The sequence below is a fragment of the Malaya genurostris genome, chromosome 1 (assembly GCF_030247185.1).
Source record: "Malaya genurostris strain Urasoe2022 chromosome 1, Malgen_1.1, whole genome shotgun sequence".
NCBI lineage: Eukaryota > Metazoa > Arthropoda > Insecta > Diptera > Culicidae > Malaya > Malaya genurostris.
The window spans coordinates 57,736,814-57,760,679 of NC_080570.1; the positions used below are offsets into that span (position 1 = coordinate 57,736,814).

The following is a 23,866-nucleotide window of genomic DNA, read 5'->3' on the forward strand; positions in this document are numbered from 1 at the left end:
CAATATTTTAGCGTTTCAGGCATAATTATTTGAACAAGAAAAGCCCGTTGACTTTTCATTGCACGCGTTTGAAACGCAACCCAGTCGACATGTAGTTAAAGGCAATAGTGGAGCCTCCAAGACGGGAATTGCTAATGGTTTTAAATTTTGACCATAAGAAATTTAAAGAAATACGAAAGAAAAATTTCGAAATGTATTTGTATTATTTAACAAGATACCCATCACGTGTCCAACAATACATCAATCGTGCGTTTTCTGATGCGTCGTACACAAGCTCAGGTTTCACAAAACTCGCCTTTACTTCGTCGACTTCAGCACACCAAAGAACGTGACGGAGCTGTTCCATTTACATTTTGTGTCCTCGGTGCCACTCAAAAAAACAGCTCAAGAATTGTTCTAATACATTTGATGAACTACACGCTTACCGGATGCTATGCAGTTCTATCAATACCACTTCTGAGTTCAGAATGTACATGCCGGTGATAATTTAATTACAAGTTCCTGAGGTTTTATCATCGATTTTTTTTAATTCAGCCATCTTCAGCATACAATACTCCACACCTGGACGGTCCTTTCCATTCTATTGAAATAGTACCTTCCTTTCCGTGACTGCGTAAAAGTAAAAAGGCGGGTGGGTAATGTCAGAGACATAACTGGATGTCGTGAATACGAAAACAAATGACATGTTCCTTAACACTTCCGAATATCAAATAGTTGATCAATTGTATGAATTATGCAAGCATTCCCCTTTTCCACATTTTTCGCAAAAACAAAGAAGGCTTCACTTGATCTCGATTACTGTGAATTTCACACAGCGAAAAGTGCAAGAATCTAACCAAACTGTTCTACATTTGCACTAAACTGAGGATATTTTCTTTCGATTTGCGAACAACACATCCTAATAGTTCTTCAGAAAACTTTTAGAGCCATTAGAACGGCTGATTTTTTATAATGCTTTCCAACGATGCTTATTCATCCATCGAAATGACTGGCAGCTGTGACGTAATCACTCTTATCGGAAGCGAAACTAGCTTTGCAAACGGCACAAAATACATCTGCTCGCATTGGCGATAGAATCCAAACTGATTAGATTTTTGTTAGGAGCTTTCTTTTACGTGATTTCGTTTGTAGCATTTTCACTAATGGGCGGTCCTAACGGCTATAAAAATAGTCGCATACAGAATATTAATGTCGATTATTTTATTTCGCATTTGCAAATTTATTGAAAAAAAAACTATCAATATGCTGTAGGGATTCATTTCCAGCATTCAGAAGGGACAAATTGCGTAATTCTCTACGATATTAAACTCGGAACATTTTTCGCAAAAAAAAGCTTCACTTGATCTCGATTACTGTGAATTTCACACAGCGAAAAGTGCACAAATCTAACCAAATTGTTCTTGATTTGCACTAAACTGAGGATAATTACCTGCGGTTTGCGAAAAACAAATCCTAATAGTTCTTTAGAAAAATTTTAGAGCCATTAGAACGGCTGATTTTTTATAATGCTCTCCAACGTTGCTTTTTCATCCATCGAAATGACTGGCAGCTGTGACGTAATCGCTCTTGTCGAAAGCGAAACTAGCTGTGCAGACGACACAAAACACATCTGCTCGCAGTGGCGATAGAATCCAAACTGATTCAATTTTTGTTAAGAGTTTCCTTTATGTGATTTCGTTTGTAGCTTTTTCACTAATGGGCGGTCCTAACGGCTATAAAAATAGCCGCATACAGAATTTTTATGTCGATTATTTCATTTCGGATTTGCATAATTTATTGAAAAAAAACTATCAATATGCTGTAGGGATTCATTTCCAGCATTCAGAAGGGTCAAATTGCGTAATTCTCTACGATATTAAACTCGGAACATTTTTCGCAAAAAAAGGCTTCACTTGATCTCGATTACTGTGAATTTCACACAGCGAAAAGTGCACAAATCTAACCAAATTGTTCTTGATTTGCACTAAACTGAGGATAATTACCTGCGATTTGCGAAAAACAAATCCTAATAGTTCTTTAGAAAAATTTTAGAGCCATTAGAACGGCTGATTTTTTATAATGCTCTCCAACGTTGCTTTTTCATCCATCGAAATGACTGGCAGCTGTGACGTAATCGCTCTTGTCGAAAGCGAAACTAGCTGTGCAGACGACACAAAACACATCTGCTCGCAGTGGCGATAGAATCCAAACTGATTCAATTTTTGTTAAGAGATTTCCTTTTATTTGATTTCGTTTGTAGCTTTTCCACTAATGGGCGGTCCTAACGGCTATAAAAATAGCCGCATACAGAATTTTTATGTCGATTATTTCATTTCGGATTTGCAAAATTTTTTGAAAAAAACTATCAATATGCTGTAGGGATTAATTTCCAGCATTCAGAAGGGTCAAATTGCGGAATTCTCTACGATATTAAACTCGGAACATTTTTCTCAAAAAAAGGCTTCACTTGATCTCGATTACTGTGAATTTCACACAGCGAAAAGTGCACAAATCTAACCAAATTGTTCTTGATTTGCACTAAACTGAGGATAATTACCTGCGATTTGCGAAAAACAAATCCTAATAGTTCTTTAGAAAAATTTTAGAGCCATTAGAACGGCTGATTTTTTATAATGCTCTCCAACGTTGCTTTTTCATCCATCGAAATGACTGGCAGCTGTGACGTAATCGCTCTTGTCGAAAGCGAAACTAGCTGTGCAGACGACACAAAACACATCTGCTCGCAGTGGCGATAGAATCCAAACTGATTCAATTTTTGTTAAGAGATTTCCTTTTGTGTGATTTCGTTTGTAGCTTTTTCACTAATGGGCGGTCCTAACGGCTATAAAAATAGCCGCATATAGAATTTCAATGTCGATTATTTCATTTCGGATTTGCATAATTTATTGAAAAAAAACTATCAATATGCTGTAGGGATTCATTTCCAACATTCAGAAGGGTCAAATTGCGTAATTCTCTACGATATTAAACTCGGAACATTTTTCGCAAAAAAAGGCTTCACTTGATCTCGATTACTGTGAATTTCACACAGCGAAAAGTGCACAAATCTAACCAAATTGTTCTTGATTTGCACTAAACTGAGGATAATTACCTGCGATTTGCGAAAAACAAATCCTAATAGTTCTTTAGAAAAATTTTAGAGCCATTAGAACGGCTGATTTTTTATAATGCTCTCCAACGTTGCTTTTTCATCCATCGAAATGACTGGCAGCTGTGACGTAATCGCTCTTGTCGAAAGCGAAACTAGCTGTGCAGACGACACAAAACACATCTGCTCGCAGTGGCGATAGAATCCAAACTGATTCAATTTTTGTTAAGAGATTTCCTTTTATGTGATTTCGTTTGTAGCTTTTTCACTAATGGGCGGTCCTAACGGCTATAAAAATAGCCGCATATAGAATTTCAATGTCGATTATTTCATTTCGGATTTGCATAATTTATTGAAAGAGACTATCAATATGCTGTAGGGATTCGTTTCTAGCATTCAGAAGGACCAAATTGAGGAACTCACTACGATATTCACCACTTTTGGAAACATTTTTCTTGAACGATTTGTTGTACAGCAGCAGCTATTTTCTTCTCTTCCTCAGAACGCGTTCTGATTGGCTGGTGTTGACATGGGTCAAATGAGATAGGTTTTTCAATAGTGTACTATTGAAATACTTCAATGCTCTTGCTATACACGTTTAAGTTGAAAAATTTCGATTCTATTGGTAGTTAGATTATATAAATCCTTCCACAGATCACTGAGCTATGAGCTTTCAAAATACGAGAAAGGCAAACGCGCCATATGAATTATCCTCTTTGATACTCGTTTATACCAAACATTTCAGAAAAGTTTAATTTTGAACTATTTGAGATTATGTCACACAACTGAAAATTTTATCATAAAATTGTGATCATATTTCCGATGGCATGTAGCAAAAATTATGTTGATTCGTTAGATACAACAAGAGATATTCACGATCAAAAACTTATCACTCTCTCAGAGGGTAAATTTTGAAAAGGCACCCCATAGTAAAGTAAGTCGTATTCACGACAAAAAAAATCGAAACCTTCCAGCGGGCCAGTTGCATTTAGGATCTCCGTTTTATGTGAAAGTATCAATGGCATGCCCCGTCTCAGTTAAGCTTTTATTTGTTCCGTGCTATAGAATACCGCTATAACTAAATGTATAGCGCGTATCAAATCTACGATATTTTACAATAGATTATTTTTTATTTGTACAATTCTGAACCACTTGAAACTTACCTCGATAAGCCGATCTTATTTTCGAGAATGTCAAGGAATTTTCAATTTCCGTGATATCATTCCCGATCTGCAAATGATTCGGAGCATGTTTTGTTTACATTCTTCATGTCTTCAAAAAACAGTAACCAAGGTTATGGTAACTGTTATTCCAAATCAATAATTCATCAACTTGTGTTGCCAGTTTCAAATTTTTTTCAAGAAATTTCGTTTTGACATTACCAGTTACTGAGGGGTAGTTAAATTTGCGATACAGTTTCAATAGACGAGTGGCAGGTCGTGTCGTCGGTTCTAATGTCTATTCAAGCTAAAAACTAAAAATCTGTGTTTATCTGTATGATTCGTGAATTATCGGTAATTCGGGAATACATATCTGTATTGCGGTATAGAGGTCAAATATATATAAATACCGAGAAATCGGTATACCTGGCAACGTTGACAAAAACTATCACCTTTCAACCTGCACTGAAGAAAGCATCGAAGAATACAGGAATATTCCGTAATAATTGAAAGAGAAAGCAAACAAAGAGAATTTGTCATTTGCCCTTAGAATCTAATCTAATGTTTATCGGGCATTGATGAAATCAGTCAACTCTTCTGCGATTGCTGCGATGGCCAAGTGGCGATCGTAGATGCGTCGATACCAAATACAAATAATAATACCCCTAAGTCCCATACATTCGGAGCCCCAATGTTTGGTTCACAGAATGATCAATTTAGCCTAGCCTGTTTCACTGTTTCGTCATGACAGCTTAGAAAAGTTGAAAAATGGATTCTCTGGCAACGCTACAACATCAAAGTATGCTAGTAATTATCATGAAAACAATGCGTCGCTATCGAAGAGCGGATAAAAATATTCTTGCGTTATAATTATATAATTGCGGAAATGAGATATATTTGTTATAATTGCGAAAATGAGATATATTTGTGGTCTTCAAACCTAACGTGGCATACAATACACAATAATACATAAAAACATAAGTTGGTTACCAATTACCATACAAATTTTAATGTTCATTTAAAATTTTGTTTCGCTGCGGAGCCGCAGAGGAAAGGAGAGTCTCGCAAACACTGGGATAGACAACAAGGTTGCTTTTCGAGAAAAGCATCTATCATTCACAATTTTAAATGCAGCGGAATCAAAATTTCAACTCCGTTGGTTTTGAACGTTTCTATGGAATCTAGATACCGCAACTCTGCAACAACCCGTGTGAAGCGGGCCCTATAAAACATGCACCATGTTAAGCAAAAGAAAAATGCCTTTATTTTAAATCTTACTGTATCTTGGGATCCACTAGGTGTTTTTGTTCGTCTATGTTACTGTCAACTAGAACAGTTCGAAATTCCTGCAGCTAGTCAAAAAGATTGATCATCCTACCGCACTCGAGGTGCAGTTCATATTCAACTGAAAGATCCTGAAGAGTGGAGATGAGACTGCAGTCATCTGCAAGTTCGCAACATTCGTACTGTAAATAGTTTTGAGGATTGTTGAGTGCAGCAACGCGAGGGACACCCACAATATGCCTTCGAATTCGTGTGTTCCAACGGCTCAACCTCGAAAAAAGTTTAACCCCGTATGCTGGCTTCGTCGTTATATTCAATGTATTTATTGATAATTTCCAGCATGGTATGTTATATTCTATCAGACAAAAATTTTTTCAATCACTAAATTACTAAAAATATAAAAAGCTTTTCAACTTACTTGTATTTTGAAGTCTTAGCAGCAAAATATTTCTGATTTGACCTTAGCGATCAGAATAATAAACAGTAACTATGGTGAGTTGAATTGTACCCTTCAGCGTTGCCAGTTGTATGGAATATTTGATCAAGTACATTGTCACTCTGACAGTGTACCCTTACAGTGTACCACATAGCGCAAAATGTGTCCTCGAAAATTGGTCGGAGTACTCCGTATTATAATTTGTATTTGTCGATACGACCAGCCACTCCGAAAAAATTCGAATTAAAAAGTGTTCGTGAACGATTTACAACCAGCTACCCCCAATATAGTGGCCCCTTGAAAATGATAAAAAAGATCTTCTTGAGCAACACTTTTACCAAGGATATATATATATATATATATATATATATATATATATATATATATATATATATATATATATATATATATATATATATATATATATATATATATATATATATATATATATATATATATATAGAAATATATATATATATATATATATATATATATATATATATATATATATATATATAGAAATATATTATATATATATATATATATATATATATATATATATATATATATATATATATATATATATATATATATATATATATATATATATATATATATATATATAAGTGAATGATTTTTTATCGGTTTTTAAAAATTATCATTTTTTCGTTGTATTGAAATATGTTATTTGTGAAATTATCCTGAGTGTGAACTAGATTGTTGGATTGCTCTTCTGGGACGCTTCAACAAGGCAGAATTTGTATTGGAAGGTTAAAAAGTCCTAATGTTACTTTGGGGTTTTATTATTATGGATCGTTTCAGGACACCAAATATGACACCTAGACTACTAGTCATGATAATAAGTATCAGCACATAATGAAAATTTCCGATGCAGTAAGCTGAATACACTGAAGTCTTTTTAATGCGAGTTTACGTACCGCATAAAAAACGCATAAAAAACCGCATAACTCTGAAACTTCGCATAAAAATAAACGCATAGCTCTGAAACTTCGCATAAAAAAACGGCAGAAGGGAGACCGCATAACTCACATAAAAAAACCGCACAACTCTGAAAATCCGCATAAAAAAGTCGCATAAAAAACGCATAAAAAAGACCGCATAAAAAAGACCTTAGTGTACATCTCCAAGTTCTCGTGAGGCTATTCTCAAAAACCATATCCTCGAAAATCTCGGCCAATCATATATTTTGGTCCGGCGTACATATTTCTGAAGATAACCAAAATGAAGCACATCGTGACTCACAATTTTAAAAATATTTACATTCGCCAAATATATTAGAGTAACCAAAATATCTCCATTACCCTATTTCCTAGGCCAAGAAGTCTTTTACCGATACCGCGAAAGATAAATATTATATAACTATAATAAAAATGAATATAAAAATTGAGCCATGAGTTTTTTCGTAATCATGAAAGATAAATCATTCAAAATTTGTTTTGTATGATTGTTTTGTTTGATTAGAATCAACGTAAAGCTCGGAGTTTTTACTTGAAGATGCAGCAAAGTACAATTCAGTATCTGTTGAAACATACGCAAAAGCAGGTCAGGGTAGCATCGATAATGTCGATTAATATTTTGGTCTAGAAAAGTTTCTAATAATCTCATTGCTCTTTATATTCGATTGTGAAATTTGGTATGGTATCAGTAGATATAATAAATTATGCACAATTCCGCTAACGAAGATCAATTCTATGAATAATTTACTAATACGTTCCATTGTCAACTTTCCCAAGTAACCACACCGCAATAAAACATTACATTAATTCAGCTTTAAAAATTCGCGTGAAATTTTATTAAATGCTGCGGAGGTACACAATTCTTACAATGCTATTATAAAGCTGAAAAGGGCGATTATTAGACTTTTATGGGATTATTACTCTTATAGTTATTATTAAATTGAATGCACATTGCTTTAAAGTATTTAGGATTAGTGTAATTATACACTAACAATGTAAAAATAGAGTTGTAATTGTGCAATGATATAAAGCATATGGTTACTTGGGATTCATGAGCAAAGTTGAATATTACTTTATAATTCTTGAAATTGAAGACTATAGGTCTAAAAAAGCGTGATTCTACATTTTTATAGGCGATATTTACTTTACAGAAAATGAACACTTAAATATAAAAATGTTCACACCTCGATATGGGCATCATGCTCAATTATTTTGACATTTCTCGGTTGATTTTTCATTAGGGCGTATAAGCAAGTGACAGTTTCTTTTTGTTTACTTTCTATTAATTACCAAGCAGTTTCCACGTTTATCACTCAACTCTTTGCATGAAATGATACACGAAACATTCGACTTTCAAACAGAATAGTGATATCAAAGAAAATCTTTTTAATCACATCACAATAATCGAAAGAGAGAGTGATTCAAGAGAAACTGTCACTTGCTTATACGCCCTAATGAAAAATCAACCGAGATTTCAGTTCTGGGTGCACGCTAAACGCAAACTATTAAACATGACTTAACTAATAGCCTTTTTCGTCACGATATGGTGTTACCACAGACTAACAGACAGGACACTCAAATTTGATTCTTCAATCATTTTAACGGTCATTTCGAATATTCCATTATTTGGGACAGTACTCACATGTGTCATGATGGCGCCACGTTACCCTATCAAAAACATCATGTCTGTCATCTAGACTATCTTTATTTTTTTCATTTACCAACAGAGTTGCCATTCATACAGAATTACCTGTAATGTATTGATTTGTATACGTCCATGCGAATTTCATGCAGGATACAGATTTAATACATATTGCCAAAGATAAACTGAAGATTACAATGTTCCATACGTTTCATTGAAAAATGTTGGGTCAGTAATCGTGAACCAGTTGGTTCAGTAATAATGTAATTTTATTGACCCTCCGTTAGCAAGCGTCGACTAGTTCCGACAAAATGCCATGGAAACAATACAAGTTAGAAAGGAAGCACACATATGTTTACATTCAGCATATAATGATTTCTTGCCACAACTGATGCTTCATGGGATGAGGCTATAACAAACTAAATAAATTCTAGACAATGGTTCTAAGCAGTTTTCACTTTCTTATTCTAAGAATCACTGATATAAAGCGAAATTTCTCAATATCGTTCATACTGTAACTTGATATTTTCCAAACATAAACAATCATTGTCATAGTTACGACGCATCTAGTGATCAGACACTTGTTGTTTTGCTTCAAAATACTCAAATTGACAGTGAACCGAGCTCATCGAGGGGTCCTATTCAAATGATACCTAAGAAATCGCAGACTACTCTATCTTGAGTTTATCTTTGATATTGCCTAAACTATATACATACATAATTGCGCCTACTTCTCATCCTCCAACTCAATAAAAAATCGAACCCGTTTTGTTACAATATTTACTTGCTTCTCGTCTGCCGCCACTTAATTTCGGGTGAAAACTACCAACACAATAAAAAATAGTCTAGATGAACAAATTTGAGTCGAATAAATGGTTACCCTCCAACATCAAGAAAAAGTTAAATATATTATCAACGTAATCCAATAAATCATTGTGACGATTCATTTTCAAATATTTTGATGAAATTAGGCATCCCTGCAAGCAGCTGATCGGTGTTGACAAACGAGGGGAAACCAACTAGTAAAAAAAACTTTTACATAACACAAGGGGTGTACAGATAGTAAATAGTTCGCGCAGTACAATATAGGTGGAACTAGTGCATCACGAAAAATAATTTTTATTAGAATTTACTCATACTGTCATGTCTGTTAGTCTGTGGTGTTACTGTGACGTCTTTTATGATTTGTATTGGATTCGTTAAAGTGATCCATATTGATATATAATTTATTTGGTAACATGCAAAAGTATAAAAGAATTAGTAAAAAAAACTCAATGATTTATGTTTTCGGGGGTTTTCGCGATATAACACATGGATCAATAAGTCCCGAGACTAAAGCAGAGATGGCGCTCGTAGTAAACCAGTAACCACGTCTTTCTAGAGTACTAACCTTTGCTTGAAACGGGTCAAAATTTTAAGTCGATCCGACCAGAAACAGCTGAGTTATCGAGGTTGGAGTAAAGTCGTTTTGTAGTTTGTTAAAAAAATGAAAAAAACCGAGTTTTGTGTTTTGATAAAACATTGTTTTTTAATGGGTAAAAACACCGTGCAAGCGAAACAATGGATTGAAAAATATTATCCGGACTCTTGTCCATCAAAAGCAACGATTTGTCAGTGGTTCGCCGAGTTTAAACGTGGTCGTTCCGACACAAATGACGCGGAACGCTCGGGTAGACCTGTGGAAGCCGTTACACCGGAAAATGTGAGTGAAGTGACAAAAATTATAATGAAAGATCGTAAAGTGAAGCTCCGTGAGATTGCTGAGATGACACAGATATTATATGGAAGCGTATTTACTATCCTTCATGGGAAATTGTGCATGAAAAAGGTTTTTTCCAAGTGGGTGGCGCGATTGCTTTCGATGGAACAAAAACAGCAACGAGTCGATGATTCAGAAAGCAGTTTATCGAAAAAAAAACGTTGGAACCATTGTATCACCCTAAAAGGTGATTATGTTGATGAATAAAAAAAAAAAATGCAAAAAAATGTTGTTTCCATTGTTAGTCTCGGGAATTATTGATCCATATGTTTTTGCTCAACTACAAAGTATTGTACACAGTGGCGTACCGAGAAAATTTAGCGCCCGGGACAAAATTGCCGCCCTATCGTTGGTTTAGTGAGCAAAAAAAAGCTAAGCTTCATCTCCGGAAATGTGACACTTGAATGAGCAAGGATTGGTTTGCCGCCAGATATACCACTGATTGTACACAGATGATATGATTTGTTGTTGCAATATAGTATATGGTTATTTTATATGCTGTAGTAACAAAAAATTGCAGTAATGTAATGCTAAAATAGAATATAAACAAACCATTTTGATAATCGTTTTCGCTAAAAGTTCTTCGATAAAATTGAAAAATTAATAGCCTATTCAAACTGTTGAATGACATTATTAGACAAAAATCGAGAAACATACTTGCAGTAAATTGAAAGCTCAATCGTTTTCTCAAAAAAGCCAAATCGACAAAGACAAAATTATTAACTGTAGCTTGATACGCTCAACTCTAGAGTATGCATCCTTTTTACCTTCGAGACATTCAACGTCTTGAATCAATCCAACGCAAATTCGTCCGTTTTGAACTTCGTCGTCTTTTGTGGACCTTCCGAGCTACGAAGATCGTTGCAAGCTGATTGACCTAGATTTGCTCTCTGTTCGACGCGACGTCTGTAAGGTCATTTTTGTCACTGATTTCGTATAGACTGTTCAGATCTTCTACAATTGTTACACTTAGATAGTCATCGCCGTACTCTTCGTTTCCAACCTTTTCTTAGAATACTCTCATCTAGAACTAACTAAAGTTATTACGAACCTTTAATAATGCTCCAATGTATTTGACCTTCATCATTCTCGTAATGCTCTAAAAAAGCTGTTTCTCAGTTATCTGTCTCGATAGATCCTAGTAACTAGAATACTATTTGTATTAGTTTTCTCTCATCATTGTATAATTTATAAGTTTTAGTTTTAAGTTATTATGTATTATTTGGATCATTCTAATCTGTTGATTCAAAAGATGAGGAGGTTTTATGCCTGTTGGAAAGAATGTTTTAACTAAACTAGCTCCACTGGGCTTTTCCCTGCTCCACAATTACAGAACGATTAATTTTTAAAATTCAAACGGATATAGAAGATGACAATCCCGAAAAGCTTTAAAGTTGGACTCAAAACTATTGCAATTTATTCGTCATATGGCCATACGAATCGGTTTGGGTTATACTGGTTCCTGAACACCGGCTCTGGAAGTACCTTGAATTCATAAATTTATTGTACCGTAAACCGATTGTCAAATTTTTAGATTCAATTTCGATCCGATTTGCAGTTTCGCCATTACAGAGCAATGAGTGATTAAAATCTCAAATTGCCGTTTAGAACGACGGTCATTAAAATAATGAAATGAGAACTAAAACACCGAAGAATATTCATGCAAAAACACATGCGGTTTGATAAAAAAGGTATCAGCTTACTACTAGGTGGATTAAGCACGTTTTTGAAATAATTCTCTCGTTGATGAAGTATTTTCAGAGATTTACGTATATAGGGGTGTAGTGATATACTTATGTTGTTAAGCAAATTTTAAAATTTACAGATTTCTGAAAATTTTGTTCGAGTCTGTATATCTGTTACCTGTGCTTCAATTGACGGATTTGTTCTATTGAGATTTCTATGCCCGATGAAAAATAAACGGCGGCCCTAGTGAAAATGGGTAGCCCAAACGTTTCCTGATGAAAACAAAACAATATGTAAAACCGAATCACACGGAGCATCAGGCGACTATCACCGGCATGGAACGGTTACGGAACAGCAATATTAATTGTTAGCAAATCATATGAAGGGACACTACTTCAGTACGTGAGCAATATTCGGTTAAAAAAATTATTAAACTAATCTTGACGTCGACCGAAGTTGAATATTCGTCTGAATCGTGTTTAATGGTGGAGTTTCCTGATGAAAACTAACAAATCTCATTTGCATTTGTGGTTGTAAGTGAGCTGTCAGATAGCACCACATTATCGAAATGACGGAATGAGTAATGAATTCTTACTCGACTACTCGATTTTTCAGTGCTCGATCGAATCAGTGCTAAAATTTTCGCGTGAGTTGGATGCTCGATCAACCCTATTGACAGTGACAGTATAAATGTCATTGAGTTTTCGCTCATTTTACGAATGTGTTAGTGTAAAAGTTAGATGACACCTTAGATGACACGTTATTTTATTACGCTCCAGCTAGAGAAATGGATGATGCTGACTAAGATAGGACGTTTTGGTTCATTTCCAGCGAAATTCAACAATTTATGCTGGAATTATAAAAGAACTAATTATTTACTAGTTCTGTATATCCGAAAAACTTGAAGATTTAAAATTAAGTATATCAGGTATATAATTTTTCATTCAGAAATAAACTGGAAATTGGCGCGAAAACAAAAAAACGGGAATGAATAAGAAGAAAACGAATTGACAAATCAGCCCGCATCTTCTCACTCAATTCCGACAGATTTCTGAATGTACCGGTTGTAGGCGAAATTCATTCGGAAACTGTTGTTGCACTGGAGGTGGAATTTATTCGGAATTCCACATGATTTCCACATGAAATTCCGAATGAAAATTTTTCGCCGATTCGGAATTCATTTGGATCTGATAATGTGGGCCTAATTGAATGAACTGTTGAGCATTGGATGATTCATTGAAATTTTTTCAGTGTATATCAAAAATCGAATGCAACTCAACGATAGATGTCGCTGCTAAGACTTCGTTTGTGAAAGATTATTGAGGGCCGATTTCTCAGTTGTCTGTCAACAGTTTTGATCCTTCAGAGATTCAATTATTTCCTCAACGGCTATGGCGGAAGCACATACAACACCAAAAAAGAAATCCAGCCTGGAGCACGACGCAATCTTCAAAACGCTGGAAAAGTTAACGGCTCCTGTTAGTAACGATAGTCCAAAGGTAGGGAAGGTGTGAGATATTTGGCATTTTGCGTGTATAACAAACATTTTTTGCAGCTTCCAACTATTAAAGATTTCTGCATCCTGAAACCAATCAGCCGTGGAGCTTTTGGAAAGGTATTTCTGGGATATAAGAAGAATGATCAACACAAACTGTTTGCCATTAAGGTGTGTTTCTTGTTAATACATGTAGGCATGTTAGGTTAAAACGTTTAATTTCGTAGGTTATGCGGAAATCAGAGATGATCAACAAAAACATGATATCACAGGTGATTACAGAACGCAATGCATTGGCACTTTCCCGAAGTCCATTTTGCGTAACATTATACTACTCACTGCAAACGATGACATCGGTATTTCTAGTGATGGAGTATATGGTAGGAGGGGATTTAAAATCACTGCTCGCCATGTATGGGTTTTTCGAGGAATCCGCCGCTCGTTTCTACACGGCCGAAGTATGCTTAGCACTTCAGTACTTGCACAAGCATGGCATCGTACATCGTGACATTAAACCGGACAACATGCTGATTTCGGCCGGTGGACACGTCAAGTTAACCGACTTCGGACTCAGCCGCATCGAAATGAGTCGCGATTTGGAAATTTCCGATCTTATCAACTGTTCACCAACCCTGAATACCAGGACACCAGGGCAGTTGCTTTCACTGACCTCGCATCTTTCATTTGGATCGCACGAAAAACGCCAACAGGAGCTGCTGGAAAAAGAACGGCTGCAACGGTCTTCGGAAAATGAGTCCGAATGTTCCTTCTCCAATTCACGACAGAACGACAGTAAGATGTCGGGAGTTAGTCCGTTTTACTCGGCGGAACAGAATGCCAGTATGATTGAAAGTCTCAGAGAGATTCGGACTGAGGGAACTGGAGATTTGACTTCTTCGTATTACACCTGCAGTTCTAGTATCGATGGTAAGACCAGCAGCGGAAGCTATGAATCTATCAGCAACAATGTCAATGGCTGTGACCGAGATAGTAATTTCATTATAACACGGGACCGGTCGGTTAATAATAAGGAAAATATGATTGATGAGAACAAACAAACGGGATTGGAGAAAAATGGTCATTCGTTCGAGTTCCTGCTGGTAAGCTGAGTTGAGAGTGAAATATCTAAACATTAAAATTTGTGATTTTACAGATTCCTGGCAATAAATTCAGAAATCATGTTAGCAATGATTCCGGTGTGTCGAGTCGTAAAAGTGATATTTCAAATATTCATGCGGAACTTTCCTCAATCGATAAGACTGAGTGTTCGAACAATAGCAACAAAGAAGATTACTCGTGTTCCGATTTTTCGCGAAGGTTTGAAGCTATTATTCGTGTTAGTTTGCTTATCGAAAAATACCTATCTTTCTCTCTGTTTGTTCCAGTTATAGTATGAGTAACATCAACGAATCAATGAATTCACGACACGACTATCATTCGCCGTTGAAAAATGGTTCGCGGTGTTTCAAAAGACCGGAATATTTCAGGTAAACTAGAAAAAAATTGCGGTCGTTTAAAAAAAACTTTTTTGAAATCTTTGATTTATCGTTTGCAGAGGCATCAAACGGAAGCGACATCTAGTGAGCCGGGTCGATTCGCTAACGTCGGATCCAGACGGTAGCACGGCTAGTACAGGACTGACACAAGAAATAGACGTCATGGACATCGGAAGTAGCACCCCGAAGAAACGAAAGGCAACCTCTCCCATCAAGGGAGTTTTGAAAGTTCGATCTCTGTCGGATGACGAAATGCCGGTTAATAATCATCTCGGTAATGTTATGTTTTCCACTCCGGTATCTTCGCAGAAAACACGACGCGAGGGAGGGCCATTAGAAAAACTAAAAAGTACCAGATTTGCTCTTCCTTCCTCTGTCGAGCAGCCGCGTAAGGTACAAGCGTTTATCAAGATAGCAGACGAATCTGTGATGTCACCAATATGCACCGGCGTTTCCTTGACGGCCAACTTAGAGAATACCCCAAAACCTTCGAAGACACCGTATCGAACTCCGAAGTCGGTCCGAAGGGCACCGATTGATTCAGACGAAAGGATTCTGGGAACTCCCGATTATTTGGCACCGGAGTTACTCCTCCAACAGGGTCACGGCCCTGCCGTTGACTGGTGGGCGTTGGGAGTGTGTTTATACGAATTTATGACCGGTGTTCCACCGTTCAATGACGAAACGCCGAAAAAAGTGTTCGAAAATATTCTCAGCCGGAACATAGAATGGCCGCAGGACGAGGAATCTCTCTCGAATGAGGCTACCGAAACGGTTGAGCGGTTATTGGAGATGGATCCCCAGAAAAGACCACAGGCCGCCCAAATGATGGAGATGGCGTTCTTCGAATCGATCGATTGGAACAACCTCGAATCAGCCAATCCGCCTTTTATTCCTAATCCTGACGATCCACAGGACACGGGCTACTTTGAAGCGCGTAATATTATGCAGCATTTGAAGATGTCAAACTTTCACATGGAGTCTTGTTGAATCAGGGTAGCTCTTAAAAATATTATAGACTCAATCGATATCTTTTGTAATAGCCATTTTTTATAGATATATGTTATTTCAGGCACGACCCTAAGCTGTTTTTATTGTTAAGGATATCTTTGTGATAAATAAATTTGTATTCTAAACTTGTATTTATTGTCATCAGTTACAGCATAATTTCAACAGTTTACTATTTACGGTTTCGTCCATCCATTGGTTATTTGAGTTCTTTATCTCGTTTCCCGCTCAGTTTTCGCAACAAAATTGTTGGAGTGGATCTTACGCTTCAGGTTGCCCCAGAAATTCTCGATGGGACGCAGCTAGGGGACGTTGGGTTTGTCGACTTGGGTACCACAGCGATATTCAGCCGCTCCATCTCCTCCAATGATCGCTTCGAGAAGTGGGCCGATGCCAGATCCGGCCAGAACACCGCGTCTTAGCCCTTATGGTATTTTTTGAAGAACGACGCAACTTCCGGTAGGCACTTCGTATTAAAAAATTTCTCGTTTAAGACCAGTCCGGAGCGAAAGAAGAGGGGCTTTGACACTTCGTTCTCGCTGATTGTCAGTCAGAATTAGTTGTTTCAAATTGCGTCCATTCCTCTGAGTTCAGTTCCAGAATTCCAGAGCTAAGTTTATGACCTGATTTCTTGATCTGAATTTTGGAATTTAGTTCATGAAGCCAGTTCCAGAATTCAGTCCTGGCCCAGAATTTTTGTTCTGGTGTAAATAAATAAATGATTGCAAAAAAGACTCATCAGTTGTAAACATTGAATAAATTCCGCAAATTGGAACCATTAAAATAATTCAAAAGCATTAAAAAAAAGACTGAATAGACTGACAAGACTGAAAAGACTACGAAGTGTTTATTTAAAAAAAAAAAAGGTAATTAGAACCTTCCAAAACTGGTCAAACGCGGCTCCAACTCCTCATATTGAAAATGGCTCAACAATGGACCTCTGACAAACGAAGATCCCGGCGTACTGTTGGACGAGATATTGGACATTCATCGGACCAACGGTTCAACGTATTGAACCAACGGAGGACTTCCGTTGGGCTTATCTGGCGCTGGTATTGATCAATGAATTCGGGGCTTACCAGAAGATGTACATGGAAGGATGATTTGCTAGTCCCAGGTGAAATCATTTAGAAATGATCTGTACAATTCAGCTAATCCCCACTTGTCCGCGGCGGGCAGATTTCGCCTGGCTAAGTCTGCCAGCCATTTTTGCCGGAATTCTGCCAGAATTTAGGCAAAAGTCTAGCGACAATACAACAACCATATCCGGCAGAGAATTTCACCTAGCGTTTATTAACGGTTCTGTTTCTGTCGGATTCTTGCCATACAAGATTGGCAGAACCGTTTTGAATCGGTTCTACATTTTTAGCGTCTTGGGTTTTTTCTTTCAATAAAAAGTACATATGAAAGGCAATAAGTTATTGCCTTTTATATATACTAATTATGGGAAATGTTGTTGCCAATAACATTGCTTTCTCACTACCAAAAATACCCATATTTCAATCTCAATTACCTCGTCTGAAGATTCGTTTCTTGTATGTACATGCGCGATTGACGAATATCAAATGAAGTCGAATAAAAAAAGAAAAAAAGAAGGAAAAGTGAGATAAAAGATTCAGAACATTTAATTCGAAATGTTGAAAGTTTCGTTATCTATATATTGTATTTGACAGGTCGTTTACTCGTTCGCAACAAAGCTGTCATGGCAAAGGCTGTCGTTACTCTGGTTCAAGGTACTCTAATGTCGTTTTAGCTTGATACCAAACCTAATCCAGTTTTCACCCTAACTGCTGTTAAACCGTTCATTTGAAGCTAGTTTCGAACCTAGTTTTAACGTTGTTGAACTGAAAATCGAGTCAGTTTCGAACCTGGTTCATATATCAGGTTTGCTCAAACTCCCGTTGCTAAGTGCGAATTCAACAAAGTTTCGTGAAAAGTGTTTGTTTGATGAAACTACCCTGGGGCAGTTTCAGTTTTCTCAAGCGAAAACGACATAGGTGAACGTTTCGATAATTTTGATGAACGCTTTGCTTGTCAGAACTAGGGATGTCGGAATTTTCGAATTACTCGATTATTAAGTAATCGAGTATAATTTTGAAACTAATCGATTGAAATTTATTCGATTATTTGGGCTATTAATCGATTACTCGATTATTCATTCGATTATAACTATGGGATTTTTTCAATTATTCGTTTAGCTCAATAATCGAATATTAGTTTTAAGCTAATCGATTAAATATTATTCGATTATCTGGGTTATTAATCGATTACTCGATTTATCGATCGATATTCAAATTGGTTTCTGTTTGATGCAAATAAAGCGTACGACATTCAAAAGAAACGAAAGTGAAATCTTATCGTATCAATTATTCATCAGGTAGTTACACTAGTTGAGACAGACCAGAATTTGATTTACTCTACATTCTCTCTATTTGTGCAGTAGTCTCCACACTACCTACCAGGAAATCCATGGGAAACAGCCCCGTCACTCAATGGTGATTCCGATGGTAATGTAGTTTGAGTGACTTTCGACCCACTAACCACAAGGTTTGTTTGACAAGTAAATCCGCTCTAGAATGATAAGTCCACTGCTTAGGAGACGTCTCGATGTTGTCACTTCAATTCATCATTTTCTCCGGTGTGAGGTTGACTCTCAATCACTCGATACTAAAATATTCATGACTTCGCCTGCTGCCTTCCCCATCATTCGTCATTATTCGTTTCTGACACACAATTTTATGGGAAGAGATATATACCTACATTCATATTTGCTAAGATTCTTTTTCGGACCATCAAGCACCTGATTGCTGACCGGGGAAGTGGTAAAACATCATTAGTATGCAGCGAGTTTATGTCCTGGGAAATGACTTTCACCTTCTGGGAATGGTCTCCGGCCATAAAAGGGAATATATTATTCTGGGTAGATTTGTTGCAATCGATAACCGTTCGGATCCTCTCGAAAGGTAGCTAGTCATCACACGTCGGACCGATTCTTGCTTGGCTCTTCTTGGTGGTAATCATTCACCGCAACTGCCATTCATTTTCAAACTTCCGTTTCTATTATCTGTAACTATAACCCCAAAATGGTAGAACGAGGGAAAACGGATCTGTCTTCTGTAGACGCTGCTTCAACTACACTTCAATGTGAAAGGAAATCTGTTGCTCTTGTAGGTCTATTTTAATTTAGTGTGTTATTTTAGGTAAAAAAAAACACTGCGTACCAACACTCAAATCTGATTGCTCCTGCCGAAAAGTACCCTATCACTGCTGTAGATATTATAATTTTCCGAATAAATCTTAAACATTCATAAACACCGACACTTTCATGTGCATATCACATCCCATTAGACTGCAACAATCAACAGCATAGAATTTGTGCCATACAGCTATAATTCAATGAAGTCATGCCAAGCACATTCATGTGACATACCTCCCCACCATAGGAAAGCTGATCATCATAACACATTTGCATAAGCCTCTCACCCCTCTGTGTCACGACAAAACAAACATTGTTGGTTCATTTACAGTTACCGTCGTCGGTCGTTCGCGGCTGGCATGATGACGAGAGGCGTTAATAGTCAAGAGCCTACAGGAATCTCATTGCCATCATCGGTATCACATCCTACTCAACATGAGTTGCACTTGTTCCGTTCGTGGTTTATTGGATGTTGGATGGGTAGGACATCCTCGTCGCACTTTATGACTTTCTGCTAACTAGTTGTCTGACAGGACAGGTACATATGACATCATGTTAGATCAAGAGTGTCTTTGACACAAGAGGCTCGGTTCTATAACTTGCATTACAAACTTAACTTATTTGTAATGAATTGACGGGACACAGTACATTGTTTAGTTATTCAAATTTGAATTACCCCGGCGATAGTCATTCGCAAATCCATTTCGTAATAGCCTATGAACAATGAAGCATGGAAATTTTTGTTGTTACAGAGAGTTAGCACATGTTGAATCCTTAATAGGACCTGACTCAACTCCCAGGAGATACAGTCCTTGTTTGACCGAAGAGAGCGCTTCAGTGGAGAGGAAGTTTCTCGAGTACAAACACATTGTAATGAGAAATATACGCCCTGCTCTAGACTGTTTAAAATAAAAAGATTTTATGAACGTTTCTTACCCCTAAAGAAACATACGATAATTGTTACTGTAGAATATTTTGATAAAATGATGTGAAATTTAATATGCATTTAAAATAATTTTCAATTTTAAGAGTTATAAAAATCTAAATTTGCTTAGCCTATAATTTTATGTACAATTGTCTATGAACTATTGCTTATATACCATACAATGACACTCCGTGATTTGTGAGATCAAACAATTATAAGAGAGATAGAAGATAACTATTGTTAAAACAGCAGAATAGAATTCGGCTTGATGAGTAAATTAAAACGACACAGCCGACAGTACAAGTTGATCACTAGAAGTGTGCACAATAAAAATTGAAGATCGCATAGCACCCAAGTTTATTACCCTCGCTTTGCGGTCCCGCCTAATTGGCATTCCGTAATCTCGTCAAGAAGTAATCTTTTCGATTGTGTCCGTCACTAGCCTCCGGCTAGTCGCTTTCGCGAATTAAGAAACCCTTCGACCCGGCGTTACGAGTCCCGTTGGCTCGAACATTTGGTCCTTCGAGCCGGATCGAAGGACACCCCCGGTCGGAAGAATTAGTGAGTGCGGCACTAACTGAATTCTATGTACCGATTGTGTAACACGTGGAAGAATTATCGCCATTGCAATTGTGGTGAACAATAAGTCAAAAGAGATATGTATAACCGCCTAAATCCAATTGTGTTTATTGTATGATAAATAATAGCGCGAGGTTGGCGTCCTTTAGCGTGGCTTGGGTAGCGCCATTGCATTTGATACAATTACAAGATATCGGAGATATCATACCAAGTTGACAGTTTATTTCGTGGCAAGTGACTATAACCCCCAAAACAGAGTGTGTGCAACCGATACGTGCGTTATTCTCGTGATTTCGTCGGGAAGAATTTTCGTCCGCGTCGGGAAGGATCTACTCGATTACGTCCGCGACGGGAAGGAGAACTCGATTCCGTATTCCGCGATCATGCAAATTGAATTCGGTGCACAATGTCGAAAAACGAAATCGATAAACGATTAAGTGATTTGATAGTAACCAGAAAGGGTCTTTATGTGATTAGAGACTCCGTCGAAGCATTTGTGGCAGAATTTAACTATGACCGAGATGTATGTCAAGTTTTTGTTCGCATGGAATCGTTGGATAGAATGTACCGAGACTTTTTGGCTGTACAAGGTGAGATAGAAAAAGCAGACGATCCAGAAAAGCTTGGTGATCACCTTAACGAACGAGCTAATCTTGAATTGCGATTCTGTGAGGCCAAAGGATTTTGATGTCGATTCGAGTTCCAGATCCAAATCAAACTGCTCTCAATGCGTCGATGATCGCACCTCAACCACCCCCAGCCAGCAACTTTCATCTGAGGTTACCGAAGATTGATCTTCCCAAATTTAATGGAGATTTTTCAAGATGGCTGTCGTTTCGTGATACATTTAGTTCAATGGTCCACTCTAATACTGATATCCCCCTCGTGGCTAAGCTACAGTATTTGCTCCAGTCGCTCGTTGGTGAAGCACGAAAACCATTCGAAAGTGTTGACATCGAAGCTGATAGTTATGCAATTGTTTGGGACACACTTTTGAAACGATATGACAACCGTCGATTCCTTAAGAAGCAACTCTTTCGCACTCTTCATGATCTTCCCGCAATCAAGAAAGAATCCACCCAAGAATTACATGAGCTCGTTGATGAATTTTTGCGTCACGTGAAAGCCCTTGCTAAACTTAATGAGCCAACCGAACACTGGGACACTCCGCTTGTCAACATGCTGTCTTACAAATTAGACCCAGCAACGCTTCGTGCCTGGGAAGAAAGAAGTAGCCAAGACGATGATGTTTATTTCGACGATCTCGTTGAATTTCTATACCAGCGAGTCCGAATATTGAAATCGGTTGCATCTGACCTGTTACAACGTTCTCAGATAGTGCAAGCAAAGGTGGCCGGCTCCAACCAAATACCGAAGAATAATTTTCGTTCAAAAATTGCAGTCAGCGCAGCAACTACAGAAAACAAGTCACCCACCCCGTCCTGTATTGCCTGCTCCGAGAGTCATTATCTGTTCCAGTGTCAGGCCTTTGCCAATATGGCCATCAATCAGCGTCGAGAGTTGGTTTCCCAACGAAAGTTATGTTGGAATTGCTTTCGCACTGGTCATCCAGCTAGAAGTTGTGGATCCAAGTACACATGTCGTATATGCCGTGACCGCCACCATACATTGCTTCACGATTCCAATTTGTCACCCAAAGGCTCGGTCACCTCAGCTCTCACGTCATCCCAAGTAGAGAATAAAAATTCTTCCATTTTGACAAACACTGCAAACCTAGAGCCTACTACCCAAGTAAGTTTACCCGTTCAATTACGCTCCCATATGGTGTTGTTAGAAACAGTCGCCATTAATATCGTCGACGATCAAGGAAAGGTCTTCGAAGTAAGAGCATTATTGGACTCTGCCTCGATGTCAAACTTTATTTCGGAAAAGCTAGCAAATCGTCTCTCTAGTCGTCAATCCAAGGTAGAAATCAATGTTTCTGGAATTGGTCAATCCCAGAAGAGACTAAATCGAACCGTAACCGCCACTGTAAGATCCCGAATTTCTTCATTTGCAACAAAACTACAATTTTTGATCATCGAAAAACCTACTACCAATCTACCCACTGTGCCTGTACCGATTTCTGCATGGAATCTTCCCAACGTCATTCTTGCCGATCCAAAATTCTATGTTCCCGGCAAAGTGGATATTATCTTGGGTGGAGAAACATACTGGGAATTGCATACGGGAAAGAAAATATCGCTAGGACCTGGCCAGCCACAGCTTATTGAAACCTTATTTGGATGGACTGTTTCAGGTTCAGTAAATAAAGATACATCATCGATAACAACTAATTGTTTTCTATCTACAACCGATGATCGTCTTGAGTCCACACTTCAAAAATTTTGGGAGATGGAAACCATAATCGATCAACCTATTCATTCTTCCACTGAAAGGCGTTGTGAGGAGTGGTATAGCGCCACAACAATTCGTAATTCAATGGGTCGATACATAGTTCGTCTTCCCAAAACTGATAATCCCGAAATCGTCTTAGGAGAATCAAGGGCGATTGCTGAGCGAAGATTTTTAAGTCTTGAACGTCGATTAGAAAGAGATGCCAACCTGAAAACTGCATATCATCTCTTCATGGACGAATATGAGCGTCTTGGTCACATGAAACGACTCATTGAACCAGTTGACGATAGCATTGATCACTATTACGTACCGCATCATCCCGTCTTTAAGCTTTCTAGCACTACAACAAAGACGAGAGTAGTGTTCGATGCGTCTTGCAAGACAACATCGGGTTTTTCGTTAAACGATCGTTTACTCGTCGGCCCAGTAGTACAGCACGATCTGTTAACATTAGTCTTGCGATTCCGAACTCATCCCATAGCCATTATTGCCGACATCGAAAAAATGTACCGGCAGGTACAGATCCATCCCGAAGATCAACCACTTCAAAGAATCCTTTGGCGCACCAACGCTACCGATCTAATCACCACTTATGAACTACAAACAGTCACCTACGGGACAGCATGTGCACCGTACCTAGCAACTAAAACACTGCAACGGCTCTCACAAGATGAAGCGAATTAATTTCCAGCGGCTGCAGAGCCTGTGGCAGATGATTTTTACGTTGACGATTTTTTGTCTGGAGCTTCTGATGTTCCAACAGCACAGTGTATTCAA

The 23,866-nt window shown here is 37.7% G+C and overlaps 2 protein-coding genes across 2 annotated transcripts; both read left to right on the plus strand.

The window, feature by feature from the left end:
- The first annotated feature begins 13,399 nt into the window (after positions 1 to 13,399).
- On the plus strand, positions 13,400 to 16,120 carry LOC131440158 (serine/threonine-protein kinase greatwall). The gene is made up of 6 exons (XM_058611205.1): positions 13,400 to 13,531; positions 13,588 to 13,698; positions 13,755 to 14,627; positions 14,681 to 14,844; positions 14,913 to 15,014; positions 15,083 to 16,120. Exons 1-6 carry the CDS (start codon positions 13,424 to 13,426, stop codon positions 16,011 to 16,013), a joined length of 2,289 nt encoding a protein of 762 aa, XP_058467188.1. The 5' UTR covers positions 13,400 to 13,423; the 3' UTR covers positions 16,014 to 16,120.
- Positions 16,121 to 21,586: 5,466 nt separating this feature from the next.
- Positions 21,587 to 23,773, plus strand: LOC131425933 (uncharacterized). Its single transcript, XM_058588245.1, has one exon. It carries the CDS (start codon positions 21,587 to 21,589, stop codon positions 23,771 to 23,773), a length of 2,187 nt encoding a protein of 728 aa, XP_058444228.1.
- The last annotated feature ends 93 nt before the right edge of the window (positions 23,774 to 23,866 follow it).

Bases quoted from the DNA above. Each gene is read 5' to 3' on its own strand.
- LOC131440158 (XM_058611205.1), top strand. From the start codon at position 13,424: ATGGCGGAAGCACATACAACACCAAAAAAGAAATCCAGCCTGGAGCAC. The intron at 13,532-13,587 runs GTAGGGAAGGTG...CATTTTTTGCAG, and splicing joins TTAGTAACGATAGTCCAAAG to CTTCCAACTATTAAAGATTT. The intron at 13,699-13,754 runs GTGTGTTTCTTG...TTAATTTCGTAG, and splicing joins ACAAACTGTTTGCCATTAAG to GTTATGCGGAAATCAGAGAT.
- LOC131425933 (XM_058588245.1), top strand. From the start codon at position 21,587: ATGGTCCACTCTAATACTGATATCCCCCTCGTGGCTAAGCTACAGTAT.